Source organism: Hoplias malabaricus, chromosome 2, assembly GCF_029633855.1.
Source record: "Hoplias malabaricus isolate fHopMal1 chromosome 2, fHopMal1.hap1, whole genome shotgun sequence".
NCBI lineage: Eukaryota > Metazoa > Chordata > Actinopteri > Characiformes > Erythrinidae > Hoplias > Hoplias malabaricus.
This window is the reverse complement of record NC_089801.1, coordinates 63,981,920-63,999,127: the sequence shown is the minus strand read 5'-3', so window position 1 is coordinate 63,999,127 and position 17,208 is coordinate 63,981,920. Positions and strand designations below refer to the sequence as shown.

Sequence of the window (17,208 nt, the reverse complement as noted above, 5' to 3'; positions counted from 1 at the left end):
AATATATATATGTGTGTGTGTGTGTGTGTGTGTGTGTGTGTGTGTGTGTGTGTACCTGTGCGTGAAGTAAAGGCTGTTTTAGGCGGATCTCTACGAAGAGCTGCAGGAAAAACAGGTTCATTCATCTTCTGCAGCAGAATAACCTCCGTCTTATCTCCAAATATACTGGAGCTACAAAAAACACACATACACACACACACACACACACACACACACACACACAGATTACCAACTACAGAAGGAGAAAAAGCTGTAAGGTTGAAAATCATGGAGCTGGAGGGACACTCACAGGTCGCCCATGTCACTGTCTGTTTGAGAGAGCAGCTGACCGTCCGCCAAGATTCGCTTGATCAGATCCTCATCTGTCAATCACAGCAATCACAGGATTAATATAACCTGGGGCTAGTTTATAGAGTGGGATTAATATAACCTGGGGCTAGTCTATAGAGTGGGATTAATATAACCTGGGAATAGTTTATAGAGTGGGATTAATATAACCTGGGGCTAGTTTATAGAGTGGGATTAATATAACCTGGGGCTAGTCTATAGAGTGGGATTAATATAACCTTGGGCTAGTTTATAGAGTGGGATTAATATAACCTGGGAATAGTTTATAGAGTGGGATTAATATAACCTAGGGGCTAGTTTATAGAGTGGGATTAATATAACCTGGGACTAGTTTATAGAGTGGGATTAATATAACCTGGGGCTAGTATATAGAGTGGGATTAATATAACCTTGGGCTAGTTTATAGAGTGGGATTAATATAACCTGGGACTAGTTTATAGAGTGGGATTAATATAACCTGGGGCTAGTTTATAGAATGGGATTAATATAACCTGGGACTAGTTTATAGTGTGGGATTAATATAACCTGGGACTAGTTTATAGAGTGGGATTAATATAACCTTGGGCTAGTTTATAGAGTGGGATTAATATAACCTTGGGCTAGTTTATAGAGTGGGATTAATATAACCTGGGGCTAGTTTATAGAGTGGGATTAATATAACCTGGGGCTAGTTTATAGAGTGGGATTAATATAACCTGGGATTAGTTTATAGAGTGGGATTAATATAACCTGGGGCTAGTTTATAGAGTGGGATTAATATAACCTGGGACTAGTTTATAGAGTGGGATTAATATAACCTGGGACTAGTTTATAGAGTGGGATTAATATAACCTTGGGCTAGTTTATAGAGTGGGATTAATATAACCTGGGGCTAGTTTATAGAGTGGGATTAATATAACCTTGGGCTAGTTTATAGAGTGGGATTAATATAACCTTGGGCTAGTTTATAGAGTGGGATTAATATAACCTGGGGCTAGTTTATAGAGTGGGATTAATATAACCTTGGGCTAGTTTATAGAGTGGGATTAATATAACCTTGGGCTAGTTTATAGAGTGGGATTAATATAACCTGGGGCTAGTTTATAGAGTGGGATTAATATAACCTTGGGCTAGTTTATAGAGTGGGATTAATATAACCTGGGACTAGTTTATAGAGTGGGATTAATATAACCTGGGACTAGTTTATAGAGTGGGATTAATATAACCTTGGGCTAGTTTATAGAGTGGGATTAATATAACCTGGGGCTAGTTTATAGAGTGGGATTAATATAACCTGGGACTAGTTTATAGAGTGGGATTAATATAACCTGGGGCTAGTTTATAGAGTGGGATTAATATAACCTTGGGCTAGTTTATAGAGTGGGATTAATATAACCTGGGACTAATTTATAGTGTGGGATTAATATAACCTGGGGCTAGTTTATAGAGTGGGATTAATATAACCTTGGGCTAGTTTATAGAGTGGGATTAATATAACCTGGGACTAGTTTATAGAGTGGGATTAATATAACCTGGGACTAGTTTATAGAGTGGGATTAATATAACCTTGGGCTAGTTTATAGAGTGGGATTAATATAACCTGGGACTAATTTATAGTGTGGGATTAATATAACCTGGGACTAGTTTATAGTGTGGGATTAATATAACCTGGGGCTAGTTTATAGAGTGGGATTAATATAACCTTGGGCTAGTTTATAGAGTGGGATTAATATAACCTGGGACTAGTTTACAGAGTGGGATTAATATAACCTGGGACTAGTTTATAGAGTGGGATTAATATAACCTTGGGCTAGTTTATAGAGTGGGATTAATATAACCTGGGACTAGTTTATAGTGTGGGATTAATATAACCTGGGGCTAGTTTATAGAGTGGGATTAATATAACCTGGGACTAGTTTATAGAGTGGGATTAATATAACCTGGGACTAGTTTATAGAGTGGGATTAATATAACCTGGGACTAGTTTATAGAGTGGGATTAATATAACCTTGGGCTAGTTTATAGAGTGGGATTAATATAACCTGGGACTAGTTTATAGAGTGGGATTAATATAACCTTGGGCTAGTTTATAGAGTGGGATTAATATAACCTGGGACTAGTTTATAGTGTGGGATTAATATAACCTGGGGCTAGTTTATAGAGTGGGATTAATATAACCTTGGGCTAGTTTATAGAGTGGGATTAATATAACCTGGGACTAGTTTATAGTGTGGGATTAATATAACCTGGGGCTAGTTTATAGAGTGGGATTAATATAACATGATCTAGAACAGACTCTGATGCCCCTGTGCGTATGAAGGCTGCTGGTATCAGGGGGCGGTGCTGGGATTAGTACACAGCAGAAGTGATAAGTTCTCAGTGAGTTTCGAGCTCTACCTGAAGATGTGAAGTATTTGTTCCTGTGGTCGTGTACCCCCATGGTGTCCTCCTCCTCTGGGTTAAAGGTCATGTCCACCCCCAGGTGTCTGCTGCCCTGACCTCTCTTCAGCCGAGGAGGAAACCCCGCCCCCAGCTCCACAGAGGGCTCGGTCAACACGTCCGGCCAATCAGCATCCGGAACACTCCACCTGCGCAGGGAGGGAGCAGACAAAAAGAATTAAAGGATGAATTTTCACACACATTGCTCAACAGTGCTGATACCTGTCAATCACCACAGCTGTCACCATGGAAACAGAGCACTCACCTTTTGGAGGAGGGAGTCGGCAGGTCGATGTTCGTCTCCTCTGAGTATGTCTACAAGAAACAAAGGAAGAAAAAGGGAGGGAGAGGTGGAGGAAGGAAGGAAAGAAAGGTACAGAGTGAAGGATTTTAGAAGGATGACAGCAAAGAAGAAAAGGGAGAAAGGAAGTAATTGATAGATAGATAAAAAAAGGGAGGGAGGGAGAGATGGAAAGAAGGAAGTAAGAAAGAAGTAAAAGAAGGAAGGAAAGAGTAAAGAAAAGGCAAGAAGGACGGAAGGAAAGAATTGAGAAGGAAGGAAATAGGAAAGAAAGAAGGAAGGAAGTAAAAAAAGAAGGCAGGGAGGGATAGATAGAGAGACAGAGGAATGAAGGAAAAAGGGAAGGGTAGAAGAGAAGTAGAAATGAAATAAGGAAGGAAAGCAGGACAAACGTGAGGAAGGGAGTGAGAGAGAGATGGTGGAATGCAGAAGGAAGATGGAGGAAGGAAGGAAGAAGGGAATGAGTGAGAAATGGACAGATGGAGGAAGAGAGGAAGGAAGAAAAGAAGGAAGGGGGTGAGGTAAATTGTCAGTGTTTTCCTGTTTCTCAGATTTCAGTCCATTTTAATATTGAGTGTTTTCTTGTGGAACGTAGGACTGCGCTTTTTCTTTTCTTTATGACACTATGGTGTAAAGAAAATCATCTCCAGAGAAACAGAGCGGTCCCGCCCTGAAACTCCATTTCCCACAATACCTCTGTGGGGATCCCATTAAAGATGAGGAAGGAGCTTCCCGTCATGGAGTTGTCCAGAAAGTCATCAATCTCCAGGGACTCCTGATCCACCTGCGGAGGGAGCTGTTCTACTGACACCTGACACACACACACACACACACACACACACACACACACACACAGCATATACACTATTACATTATTGTATGTGTTGTAGAGACTCTAATCCACACAGGGCATGATATTATTTCAGGTGTGTGTGTGTGCGTGTCTGACCTTGCTGCGGCTGAGTCTGAAGAGGCAGAAGACAAGCAGATAGAGAGGATACAGCACCAGACAACTGACCACACCCACGGCCACGGACTCCCAACTCAGAGACACCTGCTCTGAGACAGGAATAGAGCTGCAGCGCACAAACACACACACACACACACACACACACACACACACACACAGACACAAAGTCATTCACACCAACAGACATTACACAACTGTAATAAAAGTGGTTGTTAATGTTTTTACAATCGTTTATAGTTCTCCCCTGTGTTTAAAAATTATATAATTGTTATTGAAGCATTTTATATTGCGATATATATTGATATTTCGTAATATGTCCAGCCCTAGTGACAGCCAGGCTTTATTACATCTTAAACCTAAGAAACCAAACCCGTCAGCTTTTCCAGTCCTCTCATTAGAATGGAATAAGGACGGACATTTAATTAATGTAGCTATAGTGTATTCTAATTAAAGACTCCCACAAGAAGTGAGTCCGATTCCAGATGCTCCTCTTCAGGGTGGTCTCTCACCTGTTGTAGTGGGCTACAGTGGCGTACCACACGGTGTTGCACAGCAGCATGAGGTGCAGTAGCACTGAGCAGCAGGTGGCCCTCTGGAGGCGAGTGAAGGGGCTGCGTGGGGGTCTCTCCCAGAGCGAGAGCCACACATGAGTCTCACACAGCGCCCTCTGAAGCTCCCAAGAGAGGAGACGGGGCCAGTGACGGAGCTCTGATTCCTCTGTGAAAACAGGGCTGGGTTTAATCTGGGCTCAGAGACAGTGAGGATGGTTCTAGTGAACACAGTGGCTGTGGTGATTCAGCCTTGATACCTGACGCCTCCGCCTCGATCTCCACCCTGCCCTCCGTCCGCTCGTTATCCACAGACAGCCACTCCTCCACCAGGAAGAAATATGAGCTTCCGGTCTGCAGATCCTTCACCAGAACATACTGCAGATACCATGCAGGAGACAGGCCTGAGAGAGAGAGCGAGAGAGAGAGAGAGAGCGAGCGAGAGAGAGAGAGAGAGAGAGAGAGGGAAAGAGAGAGAATGTTCATAGCTGTCTCACCCTGACAGAAGAGTCCCACTCTGCACTAAACAAATGACACACACTCATCAGAGTCAAAGGTACTGAGTTAACTGTACCTTTCCCAGTATAAACTCAGCTCCCTCTGCCCCTCGCTCTGCCCCCTAAAACCCAGCTCCCTCTGCCCCTCGCTCTGCCCCTAAAATTCAGCTCCCTCTGCCGGTAGTCTGTCAGATCTGTGTTTCCGAGGTGTGTGGTCACCTTTGTTGTCGTGCCACACTCGGATCTTGAGCACACTGCCCAGGCTGCTGTCTGAGGCGATGTGGAAGATGTCCAGACTGTTCCGGCTGAACGCTCCAACTCTGTCCAAATGACGGTGACCACTGCGGCCCTCACTGCCCTGCAGACTGATACCAACATGAGCCGTCGTGCCTGAGAGAGAGAGAGAGAGAGAGAGAGAGATTTAACCTTTCATCTATCCATCCACCTTCTTCACTTCTCCATCAGTTCATCGAAACATGTACCATCCATTAATACATCCATCTTTCACTCACTTCTTCATTGATCCCCTACACACTTCTCTATGCATCCATCCATCATTCATCCATTCCTCCATCCCTCCCCCCACAGGGTCCCTGTGTAGTGCCATGTGACGCAGTGCTGTGGACACTGACCTGCTCCTCGTATCCAGCCGGTTTTGACCTGAATCTCGTATTTGTAAAGTCCGTCTTTTCCACACAGTGGAACCACAGAGGCTTGTCTCAGGTCCATCTGATCCAGCTTCCTCAACACAGCAGCAGCTACAGCATAACACACCACACACACCACACACACCAGCAGCACCACCATGCTGCGGCTCGGAGATGGGTCCTGTTACTCACACACACACACACACATATATATACATACATTATAGAAAAGTTAACTGCGCAGTACAATAATATGTAATGGGTCATAGTTAAACATCTGTGACTTCTTTTGGTCAAAACACAACAAGGATCAAACCCCACAGCAGTGCTCTCCCCGTCTAAACAGCCCTGCTCAGAACGCCCCTCGCTGTTCACCCCGACCCCGATCGCGCAGCAGTGAGGAGCGAGGAGCAGAAGGTTTTTGTGTTGTCTTAGCGTGCTCACATAAACACAGATCCAGCGCTGTGATTGGACAGACTCAGATGAGGGGGCGGGACAATTCTAAAGTCTCTGCACTCTGCGGAGATGAATCAGACTTATTTTATCCCTAGTTTTTTGACTTAGGGAGATGACAGAAAACTGAGTGGGTGGTCTTGTTTCACAGCGTGTGGGTTGGTGGACTCCAGACCCACACATTAATGTGTGCCCACACTGATCAGGTGATTACTATAATAGGTCAATTTTTGGTATAATTAAATAATATTTTAAAAATGTGCATGTTGTTTTTGTTTGTATTTGTTTGTGAGCCCCCACCCTTCCCTCTGCGCGTGAGACTCACGTGGATGATGAAGCTGACAGAGTTGAGGGGGACGAAGAGGCTGGCAGCGAAGGAGGTGAGGTGGCGAGTTCTGCATACAGCTTGTCTGGCGCTGCTCTGAGCCAGAGGTACCATCCCATCCGTCTGCCACCCCCGAGCTTGCTCGCTGAAGTACTGACACAGAGTAGTGAAGACCCCCACTTCCAGCTTCACACGCTCCGGCCATGCAGCACTGCAGCCCCCCGACACGTTAATGTAGTGGTCCTGCGTCGTGTCATACACACTGCATAAACACACACACACACACACACAGACAAACACAGAAAGATGTTAAACCCAAAGGATTTGGATGAAGCACCCTCAATCCAGAACACAGTTCCACTGCTCCACAGCCCAGTGCTAGGGGCTTTATACCCTCCCAGGTGGGCACTTTCACTTAGTTATCACTAATGGGGTCTTACTGGGCAGGTTTAAGTGGAGACTATTTCTGCTTTGTAGGTTTGGTCTGATCCTGCACAGTTAAACCCAACAGAAGACACAAAGGTCTACAGTGTCTGATGTAAACAGAGCGGCTCTTACAGTGGAGACAGGAAGAAGGTGAAGGGCTGGTGGTCCTGGCTCCGCCTCCTCGTCATGCCCAGGGTGATGTGTTTCCTGTCTGTGTTGTTGTACTCATTGGCCCATTGGGAGGTGTAGAGGTACGCTGTGATTGATGGGTCTGCGTCACGGCCATCTAGAGCTTCTACAGACACACACACACACACACACACACACACAAAAGATGTTTACATAACTGTGGACTACAGACTGACTATTTGGTAACAGCTCTATTGTAGTAAATGAGTGATTAAAGGGCCGGTCTATATTCTGCTTGCAGTCAGTGAGAGTACACTGACTATAGATTGACTCTTTAATACCAGTTCTTCAGTAGTTTACAAGTTAAAGAGCCAGTCTATAATTTGCTGGCAGTCTGTTGAGAGTCCAGTGATTGCAGATTGACACTTTGATACCAGTTCAGGAATATGCAAATTAAAGAGCCAGTATATAACCTGCTAGTAGTCAGCTATAGCCAGTCACTGATATATACAGTCCAGTAATATATCAGTGATTAAAAAGCCAGTATATAATCCGCTGGCGGTCAGTTGAGAGTACACTGACTACAGACTGACTCTTTAATAACAGCTCTCTGGTAATATGTATGTGATTCCAGTGCTGCCTCCTGGTGGACAGTATCCAGTCCTACCTTCTGCTGTGGTGAAGTTGAGTTGGATGTAGACTCCCGCTTGCTTGTTGTTGTTTCCTGTGCTGACCCTGACGATGACTGAGCCACAGCGGCTCACATTGACCACTCCGACCGGCTGCAGCAGCTGCTCGGACCCGTCTCCATCCAGCCCTGCCGCCGAGCCGTTGTTAACGGTCACTGTGATGGCCTGACTCTCGTCCAGGTGGGAGATGGGGATCTGCGTGCCGTTGATGGTGCGGAACTCCATGGACACCACCTCAGTGGTCACGGTGTGGTTGGGGACGTAGTTGAAGGGGAAGGGGTTCGGATCCACCTGAGGACATTTAAGAATGGACATTTAAGGGTGGACAAGTTTAGACCATAGTCATATAGGTTTGTGTGGCCTCATCCATCTGTACCTGGACAAGCAGCTGGACTACACCCCCTGTGGATGGTCTGAGGCTGGAGTTGAAAGCTCGGGGGATGGAGAAGCGCCGACACTCAGGGGAGTCGCTGTAGCCGTAGCAGAGCAGACTCTGAGGGTCCGCCCTCTTCCCCGCTGCGACGATCTCAGCCCCCCGCAGAATCAGCGGCTCCTCGTTCAGAACACGGGACAGCATCAGGATCCTCATCAGCTCCGAGGACAGAGTGTAGGCCTTAGCGGCCACTCTGAGGTGGGGAGGTTCTTCAGGAGCAGACCGAAGAGAGAGCCCCTCCTCAGGCTCCACAGAAACCACCGCCTCACTCACCTGCTGGATCAGATCACCTGCGCAAACAGGAGTAATCATTCATATCCCTACATTCATATCTCTGATATGTATGATTAAAAACTGCAGACTCTGTAACAGTGCGTGTGTGTGTGTGAGAGAGAGAAAGAGAGAGAGAGAGAGAGAGAGAGAGAGAGAGAGAGAGAGAGAGAGAGAGAGAGAGAGAGAGAGAGAGAGAGAGAGACTCACCCATGATATTGAGGATGTTATCAGCGATCTCAGTGGGGGTCACAGTGCCCTGTTTGCTGTCTGTCTGCAGAATCTCCAGCATGGACTCCAGTTTGTCCAGAGTGCTGTTCTGACACTCCTCACACACAAACTCACGGCTCACGGCCTAAACAAGTCACATACATATGCCATATTTTACCATTTTTGTTTTAGGAATCTCTGTAAAGCACATTTAGCTGCATATGAATGCATTTGTATGAAACGTGCTATATATATATATATACATACACACAGGGGTTAGACAATGAAACTGAAACACCAGGTTTTAGACCACAATAATTTATTAGTGTGGTGTAGGGCCTCCTTTTGTGGCCAATACAGCGTCAGTTCATCTTGGGAATGACATATACAAGTCCTGCACAGTGGTCAGAGGGATTTTAAGCCATTCTTCTTGCAGGATAGTGGCCAGGTCACTACGTGATGCTGGTGGAGGAAAATGTTTCCTGACTCGCTCCTCCAAAACACCCCACAGTGGCTCAATAATATATAGATCTGGTGACTGTGCAGGCCATGGGAGATGTTCAACCTCATTTTCATGTTCATCAAACCAATCTTTCACCAGTCTTGCTGTGTGTATTGGTGCATTGTCGTCCTGATACCCGTGTATCACTGACTTCAGGACACAATGTTTGAACCATTGGATGCACATGGTCTTACTGGTGCAATGTGCAATTAATGAAGATTGTCCACCAGGCTGCTCCAATTTAGCCAAGAAACCTCCCACACTAAAATGACAGGTGTTTCAGTTTCATTGTCTAACCCCTGTGTGTATATATAGAGAGAGGAGAGAGAGCCAGTGGAGCTGAGAGTGAGGATCCAGTGATCGTAGAGTGTGTATTTACACACTGTCACTGTCCACAAGAAACATGCAGGTTTTTACATATGTCTAATATGTTTTGTATATGTATGTATATATAATATTTTGTAGGTGTGTGTGTGTGTGTCTCACCGTGCACTGTGCAAGGGCGGCAGAGGTCTGCTGGATGTCACTGACCGTGTTGAGGTCCAATGACGTCAGAGCTCTGGTGATGTTCCCCCTCACACTCACTCGATACTGTCTCTCCAGTCTGTTTACGCGCTCACGCCTCATTGCCATTTCCTTCTCATACTGTGCATACACACACACACACACACACATACACACACACACACACACACACACACACACACACACACACACATAGAGGTTAAAGCTATAGAACACAGAGGTTGATTTACTGCTATACAACAGGAGAGCAAGGAGCAAGACTGTACTGTACACATTATTTGCTTATTTTAGTGCATATATATATATATTTTTAACATATTATTTTCAAATTTCTGTGCACAGAGAGAGAGAGCGAGAGAGAGAGAGAGCGAGAGAGAGAGAGAGCAAGAGAGAGAGAGAGAGCAAGAGAGAGAGTGAGCAAGAGAGAGAGAGAGAGAGAGAGAGAGAGAGAGGGAGAGGAAGAGACTGACCTCATTGAGAACAGTAATGAGGGTGAGGGAGAGTTCTCGGACCCTCTGAGAGTCGCCCTGGTTCAGCAGCTCTTTCAGAGTGGTGTCTGTCAGGACACTCAGCCAATGAGCCACACTGCTGAAACCCTCAGGAGCTTTGGGCAACACCACCACCATGGTCCTAAAAACATACACACACACACAGGGAAAAACATGAAACACAATGTTACACACTGGAGCGACTGCACATAAGCATCAGGACCCCTGACTCACTTGTTGATGGAGGTGTTGGACGCCCCCTGGTGGTCCTCCACCGTGACAGAGACGAACACTTTGTGGTGGGCGGAGCTGAAACCGGGCGGCAGGAAGGCGGAGTGTTCGGGGCTGGTGCCTTTATAAACACAGAAATCTTCACAGAGCAAATCAGAACAACGCAACACCAGCAAACTGTAAACCAGAGAAGTGGAAGTGCCCAGATCAGCATAACCTGCAGAGATATAGAAAAAGAGAGAGACAGAAAGAATGGAATGAGACAAAATTTTAGAAAATTTGAATCTCTTAACAAATTTTAGTTTAGTTTTAGTTTCCAGATATCCCCCCATCCCCTCACCATCTGTCCCCTCTCCACCTGTTCCAGCTGCCTCACCTGTCCTCTCTCCTCCTGTCTCACCTGTGCATTTGAAGTGGACTCTCTCCAGCAGTGTCTGCACCTCAGGCCCCTCCCCATCTGCCCACAGCATACAGGTCCCCCCAGTTGGAGGGTGGTTGGGCTGGAGCGTAACGCAGGCCACGCCCTCTCCGTCCATGCTGTCGTCAGTGACATGGAGGCTGAAGATGTAAGAGTCTCCGTCCCGCAGTGACCCCTTCCTCAGGACCAGGTTCATGCTGTCCTGCGCCGTGGTGATGGTGTTGTTGTCCAGGACCAGGGTCTCGTTCCGATGATTCACCGCCGTCCATCTCTAACGGAAACACACAGAGCGAGAAAACGGTCACTGAGCAGGACGGAGAAAAACGTCCTTCTGCTTGAGTAACAGATTCACACGAGAGAGTGTGTATTCTGATTAGCAGTATGTGTCTCTCTAAGCTTCTGGAACACCGCTGATCGGAGGCTGTGGTTTACTCAGACGCGGGTTTCATATTCCTGAGGCTTCATCCGCAACCTTGCAGCAAGTTGAGAAATGGTATTTACTTAGAAAATGTTTCAGAGCAAAGCACAACAACAAAACAAAAGCGCCATGCTTTACAAAGAGAGAGGGAAAGAAAAGAATGATAAGAATAAAAAATTAAACCCGATGTCGTTCTCTGAAAGTGAAGCTCTAAGAGTAAAGTTCTGAAAGTGAAGTTCTGAGAGTGAAGCTCTGAGAGTGAAGTTCTGCGAGTGAAGTTCTGCGAGTGAAGTTCTGAGAGTGAAGTTCTGAGAGTGAAGCTCTGAGAGTGAAGTTCTGAGAGTGAAGCTCTGAGAGTGAAGCTCTGAGAGTGAAGCTCAGAGTGAAGTTCTGAGAGTGAAGTTCTGAGAGTGAAGTTCTGAGAGTGAAGCTCTGAGAGTGAAGTTCTGAGAGTGAAGTTCTGAAAGTGAAGTTCTGAGAGTGAAGCTCTGAGAGTGAAGTTCTGAGAGTGAAGTTCTGAGAGTGAAGCTCTGAGAGTGAAGTTCTGAGAGTGAAGCTCTGAGAGTGAAGCTCTGAGAGTGAAGTTCTGAGAGTGAAGCTCTGAGAGTGAAGCTCAGAGTGAAGTTCTGAGAGTGAAGTTCTGAGAGTGAAGTTCTGAGAGTGAAGCTCTGAGAGTGAAGCTCTGAGAGTGAAGTTCTGAGAGTGAAGTTCTGCGAGTGAAGTTCTGAAAGTGAAGTTCTGAGAGTGAAGCTCTGAGAGTGAAGTTCTGCGAGTGAAGCTCTAAGAGTAAAGTTCTGAAAGTGAAGCTCTGAGAGTGAAGTTCTGAAAGTGAAGCTCTAAGAGTAAAGTTCTGAGAGTGAAGTTCTGAAAGTGAAGTTCTGTGAGTGAAGCTCTGAGAGTGAAGTTCTGAGAGTGAAGCTCTGAGAGTGAAGCTCTGAGAGTGAAGTTCTGAGAGTGAAGCTCTGAGAGTGAAGTTCTGAGAGTGAAGCTCTGAGAGTGAAGTTCTGAGAGTGAAGTTCTGAGAGTGAAGCTCTGAGAGTGAAGTTCTGAGAGTGAAGCTCTGAGAGTGAAGTTCTGAGAGTGAAGCTCTGAGAGTGAAGTTCTGAGAGTGAAGCTCTGAGAGTGAAGTTCTGAGAGTGAAGTTCTGAAAGTGAAGCTCTGAGAGTGAAGCTCTGAGAGTGAAGTTCTGAAAGTGAAGTTCTGAGAGTGAAGTTCTGAAAGTGAAGTTCTGAGAGTGAAGCTCTGAGAGTGAAGCTCTGAGAGTGAAGTTCTGCGAGTGAAGCTCTGAGAGTGAAGTTCTGAGAGTGAAGCTCTGAGAGTGAAGTTTTGAGAGTGAAGCTCTGAGAGTGAAGTTCTGAATGTTTGTTGTAAAAACTGAAGTAACTTTAGATTTAATTCAGTTTCAAATGTGGAAGATTCAAAGACAGAAACCCTGCTCACTGTATTTCAGACTGAGCTCTTTACTTTCAGATTCAGTTCACTGCCCAGAACCCGAATCTGAACCTCAATCAAACTGCACACGGGTGGCGAGGTGAAGGACACTGGGCAGGAGAACGCGTGTCTGAGTGCGCTGCACTGGCCAAACAGAGACAGCTAACAGCAGAGGAATGCATCACATCATGATGATGACATCATGCTCTACATCTCCTCTGCATTTCATTCCTTTTCTGAGGTCTGACATCATACAAAATAAACATTATGAGAGAGAGAGAGGGAGAGAGAGAGAGAGAGAGAGAGAGAGAGAGAGAGAGAGACAGACAGAGAGAGAGAATGTTGGGTGTGGGGGGAAAAATGACATTACTGTCAAAGAATCAGACACAAAGCAGACTTTGATTATTGTACAGAAGAGCTGCCTAAAGGTGGGAAAGCTGTGAAGGCTGTTAGAGCTGGTTCCGCAGTTCTGAAACTAGACAGAATCTCTATGGGATTTCTAACAGCGATAGTGCTAAGCTAACAAGCACTTTCTGGTAACTCTAAACATGAACATCTGAAACATGAAACAGGTGTTAAACCATAACTCTCTGCATGCAGAGACTTTAGAATTGCCCCACACCCTTGTCTGAGTCTGTCCAATCACAGCGCTGGACCCGCATTTATGTGAGAGCACAAAGACAGAGAAATAAGAGCAATGAGTAAAAACTGAGAAAATGAGAACGGAGAAGAAGGAGAACTGAGCGAAAACAGCTAAAAACCAGAGCTTCTGCTCCTCGCTCCTCACTGCTGTGCGCTCGGGGTCGGGGTGAACAGCGAGTGGCTCATTATCATTTAAAGGAACAGGCACTGAAACCAGCCGCTCTAAACAGAGCTGTTTAGACAGGGGGAGAACGCTGCTGTGGGGTTTGATCCTTGTGGTGTTTTGACCAAAGACGGTCTCAGGTGTTTCATTACGACCCAGAACATCTGTGGGAAAGGGGAGAACGTCTCCTTTAAGTGTGTTTCGCTGTACAGGGTGGATTCCAGAAACCAAACCCCTGTCTTTCGACCAAGGGAACCTCGTGTGTTCAGATGTAAACTCCAGTTACAGCCATGTTCCTCTCAGGCTTCTGGAACCTATTCTTCCTCTCATTAACTAATCACTCGTCACCTGATGTAGCCCTGAATCTCGCACTGGGCTGTGTTATGAGCTCATCTCTCTCGGGGCATGCTGGGAATGGGGCTGTGACCTCATCCCTCTCTGGGGCAGCTGGGTAGCTGTGTTTGGGCTGAGTGAGTCATGTTCAGGCTTCACAGTGATGGAGAGAGACAGCCGAGGTTTTGAAGACTGAGATGAGGTCATGACAAGGAAAAGACAACAAGCTTTTTCCCAGAATATGGATTTTCTTTTCTGTAATTTAGAATTCAAGAGAAGCTCTGCTGGTAGAACTTCACTGTAGTTAGATCTGGAGTCTTAGCCTTGGTATTGGAAAAAAATATTTAATGTAATTACAGTATTTCACTGTTTTGGTCAAAAACTAAAGGGTTAAAGTCCTTAAAAACACTGAAGTGAACATATACAACAAGACTTCCCACTGATTAGTATTTACGGAGCTGGACAGAAGGCTTTTCTCATTAAATACGTTCATTCATTCATGTTTTGTAACCACATCATCCTGGTTCAGTGTGACTGGGTGAGTGTGTGAAATCATACACAGGTGTGTGTGTGTGAGTGAGTGTGTCATGCACTGTCAAGTGTGTGTTACTTCCTTGCACACAATGATTCTTCTGAGTAGACTCTAGACCCACCAGGACACCTGTGCCGGGCTTCACACAGTCATCCTGTCACTCTCACACTCACCCTGTCATCAGCTCCATTAATATCAAGTCTAGGTTCTGTAAAGCTCCAACCAGTAGCTATGAGGCTAATGGACAGAGGAAAGGTCCAGACGGATTGCGTTGTATAGTGAATGAACAGTGTGTGTATGTGTGTGCGTGTGTGTGTGTGTGTGTGTGCACCTCACCCCTCTGTATGAGTCCAGGCAGTTGATGCAGGTTCCGGCCAAATAAACATAGGAGTTCTGACTGATCTCATAACCAGACTGAGCCTTACACGACACACACTCCAGAGACACAATCGGGATATGGCCACTCTTCACCAACACCTGGTACAAAGAGAGAGAGAGAGAGAGAGAGAGAGAGAGAGAGAGAGAGAGAGAGAGAGAGAGAGAGAGAGAGAGAGAAAAAGAAAAAGAGAGAACACAGCTCATTACAAGATGCTATATACAAACACAGGATATTTGCCTTATTTATCATTTGGGCCATAAGCAAAATTCATTCATCGTACTGCAATGGGATTAAATTCAAGGGGGTGCAGGTGTCATCCCTCATTTACAGACACTCCTCTGTGATTTTATTGCTGTCCAGATTGTCTCAGACTGTGTTTTTCTCCCTCCTTCTGTGAGAAAACGATTTAGCTGCTGTTCTACCCTCACTATCGCTGATTAAGCTGGACCCAAACTCGTTCCTAAACGCTGGGGGTTCTTTGGCTGGAGAAGGCTGCAGAAAACTCTGCTGCTCTTCCTCTGGCTCCAGGAATGTTTAACAGTGAGTTTTCAGTAAGTATTCATTCAACCTGTTCTTTTACTTCAAAAAACTTTTGTCACTGAAATACTTCCATAAAAGTCGCTCAGATGAACCCAACACTAACAGGCCTCTACTGCACTTTTGACCCTCTCTGATTCCCTCACAAATAAATCACAGAAAAAAACAGGGTACATTTTCAGATTTAAAGACAGAAGTGCACTGTAATATCAGCCCCTCGACCAGCAGCTAAAACAGGAGCACCTCTCATCTGCCTTTTTAAACCTGAGGCTATCAGAGAGAGAGAAAGAGAGAGAGAGAGAGAGAGTGAGAGAGGCGTACACACACTAATAGCCTATCAGAGATAATGGGAGAGGTAAAATTGGTAGATATTTCTTCCAAATTTCCCCTGCTCTTAAGAGTACCCTGCACATCGAGAGAAAGACAGCGAGAGAGAGAGAGAGAGAGAGAGAGAGAGAGACAGAGAGAGAGAGACAGAGAGAGAGAGAGAGAGAGAGAGACAGAGAGAGAGAGAGAGAGAGAGAGAGAGAGAGTCTAATAGAGAGAGTGAATGAGAATATTACACATTGGTATCCTCTCACTGAGCTGTATGAGGTCCTCAGTTTATGACACTGCGGGAATGAACAGGGCATAAAAGAGAGATGATTTCACTCAAATCTAATACTCACATTTGTAAGACACCTTGTTCCCAAAGAGTCGAATTAAAGCCCCGCTCCTCACCCAGACCACAAAACATCACAAGACAAGTGAATTCTGTCTAAAATTAATTAAACATAACTATGCAAATTACACCTCCTATTCATCTGGTACCTCTTCTTCCAATAAACCTAGTCACTTCCTGGCAGTTAGCTAGAAAACAGCAAGGCAATGAAGGGTTAGATAACAGACACAGAACAGGAATAACCATCAGACCTTAATACACAGTGTAGCTCTAAGGTAGCACTTTCTTTTGCATTAGTGATTAGACAGTCTTTCTACACTGAGAAAAACACTGCAGGCTCTGCACTGCTGTCTGGTGCAGTACTGAATTGTTAGAGAGAGTAATTTGCTTGGCCAAATGAGTTTTCTGTTAATTTTGTAGCAAAGACAAAGTTATAATAATAAAGACTTAATTCAGCCTGTTAAATGACTTCTTAGCTACATGTATTTTTTTTCTTAGCTACGTATTTTTAGCTAATGCTAATATGCTCATGTCTATTTTTAATAATAATTATGTATCATATAGTATAAGAAACATCTTAATTAATCTATTAGAGATTATTTAACATCTCTACACAGAAAAGTACATGGGGAAAGGTTTTAGTTGCAGTTAACAGTTCCTTTTACTTGTTAGCAACATTAGCCTCTTAGCCTCTTTGTTTTACTTATGAATTTATTCATAAATAGCTACTGGGGCTGAATAAAAGATCTTGCTGAGCTCATTAAGTGGACCTAGAGATGGGCAGTGGAATCCTCCATGGCCTGGTCATTTGGAAAAGCATCTCTTCAGTGAAACTCTACCGATACAATAGACTCTCTCCTTAGCGCTGAAGAAGCCTGCTTTTCCTTTTAACTATAAATACTCAAGACTTTTTTTCACGTTTTAGATCATGAAATGATAGAGGAAGAGCAGAGAGGCGGGATAATAAAATGAAGCAGGTCTCATATGGCCACTCTACTTCTGAAAGAATGAATTTTACATTTCAGTCATGCCTTTGATATTCTGCCTCACTTTCACCGAGCTTCGGCCAGATGAAGTTCAAAAACAACAGCAACCAAACAACAACGGAAAAGAATTACACTCGCTCTCCTTTCCTCCTGCTCTTTGCTTTTTGAATCAGCCACGGAATGAAGGAAATAATAATGCGAGGCAAGCAAGAGGGATAATTAAAAAAAGCTCAGTGTGCTCAGGTCACCTGCTCTTTTCGAATAGAAGCTAATAAATATAAAGATAAAAAGAATCAGA

At 44.9% G+C, this 17,208-nt stretch overlaps 1 protein-coding gene across 1 annotated transcript in view; it reads right to left on the bottom strand.

Moving 5' to 3' along the window:
- pkd1a (polycystic kidney disease 1a) overlaps positions 1 to 17,208 on the bottom strand; it is a 101,772-nt gene that overhangs the window by 16,604 nt on the left and 67,960 nt on the right. Inside the window, exons 18-37 of the mRNA XM_066660797.1 lie at positions 14,684 to 14,824; positions 10,811 to 11,099; positions 10,414 to 10,627; positions 10,162 to 10,321; positions 9,653 to 9,811; positions 8,665 to 8,809; positions 8,128 to 8,474; positions 7,730 to 8,042; positions 7,066 to 7,228; positions 6,508 to 6,769; positions 5,715 to 5,910; positions 5,302 to 5,472; positions 4,846 to 4,989; positions 4,547 to 4,754; positions 4,017 to 4,143; positions 3,762 to 3,878; positions 3,032 to 3,081; positions 2,725 to 2,915; positions 290 to 362; positions 56 to 171 (exon numbers count right to left, since the gene is read on the bottom strand). Of these exons, the coding sequence (XP_066516894.1) occupies positions 56 to 171; positions 290 to 362; positions 2,725 to 2,915; positions 3,032 to 3,081; positions 3,762 to 3,878; positions 4,017 to 4,143; positions 4,547 to 4,754; positions 4,846 to 4,989; positions 5,302 to 5,472; positions 5,715 to 5,910; positions 6,508 to 6,769; positions 7,066 to 7,228; positions 7,730 to 8,042; positions 8,128 to 8,474; positions 8,665 to 8,809; positions 9,653 to 9,811; positions 10,162 to 10,321; positions 10,414 to 10,627; positions 10,811 to 11,099; positions 14,684 to 14,824 (3,586 nt within the window). The remainder of the gene's footprint in view (positions 1 to 55; positions 172 to 289; positions 363 to 2,724; positions 2,916 to 3,031; positions 3,082 to 3,761; positions 3,879 to 4,016; positions 4,144 to 4,546; positions 4,755 to 4,845; positions 4,990 to 5,301; positions 5,473 to 5,714; positions 5,911 to 6,507; positions 6,770 to 7,065; positions 7,229 to 7,729; positions 8,043 to 8,127; positions 8,475 to 8,664; positions 8,810 to 9,652; positions 9,812 to 10,161; positions 10,322 to 10,413; positions 10,628 to 10,810; positions 11,100 to 14,683; positions 14,825 to 17,208) is intronic.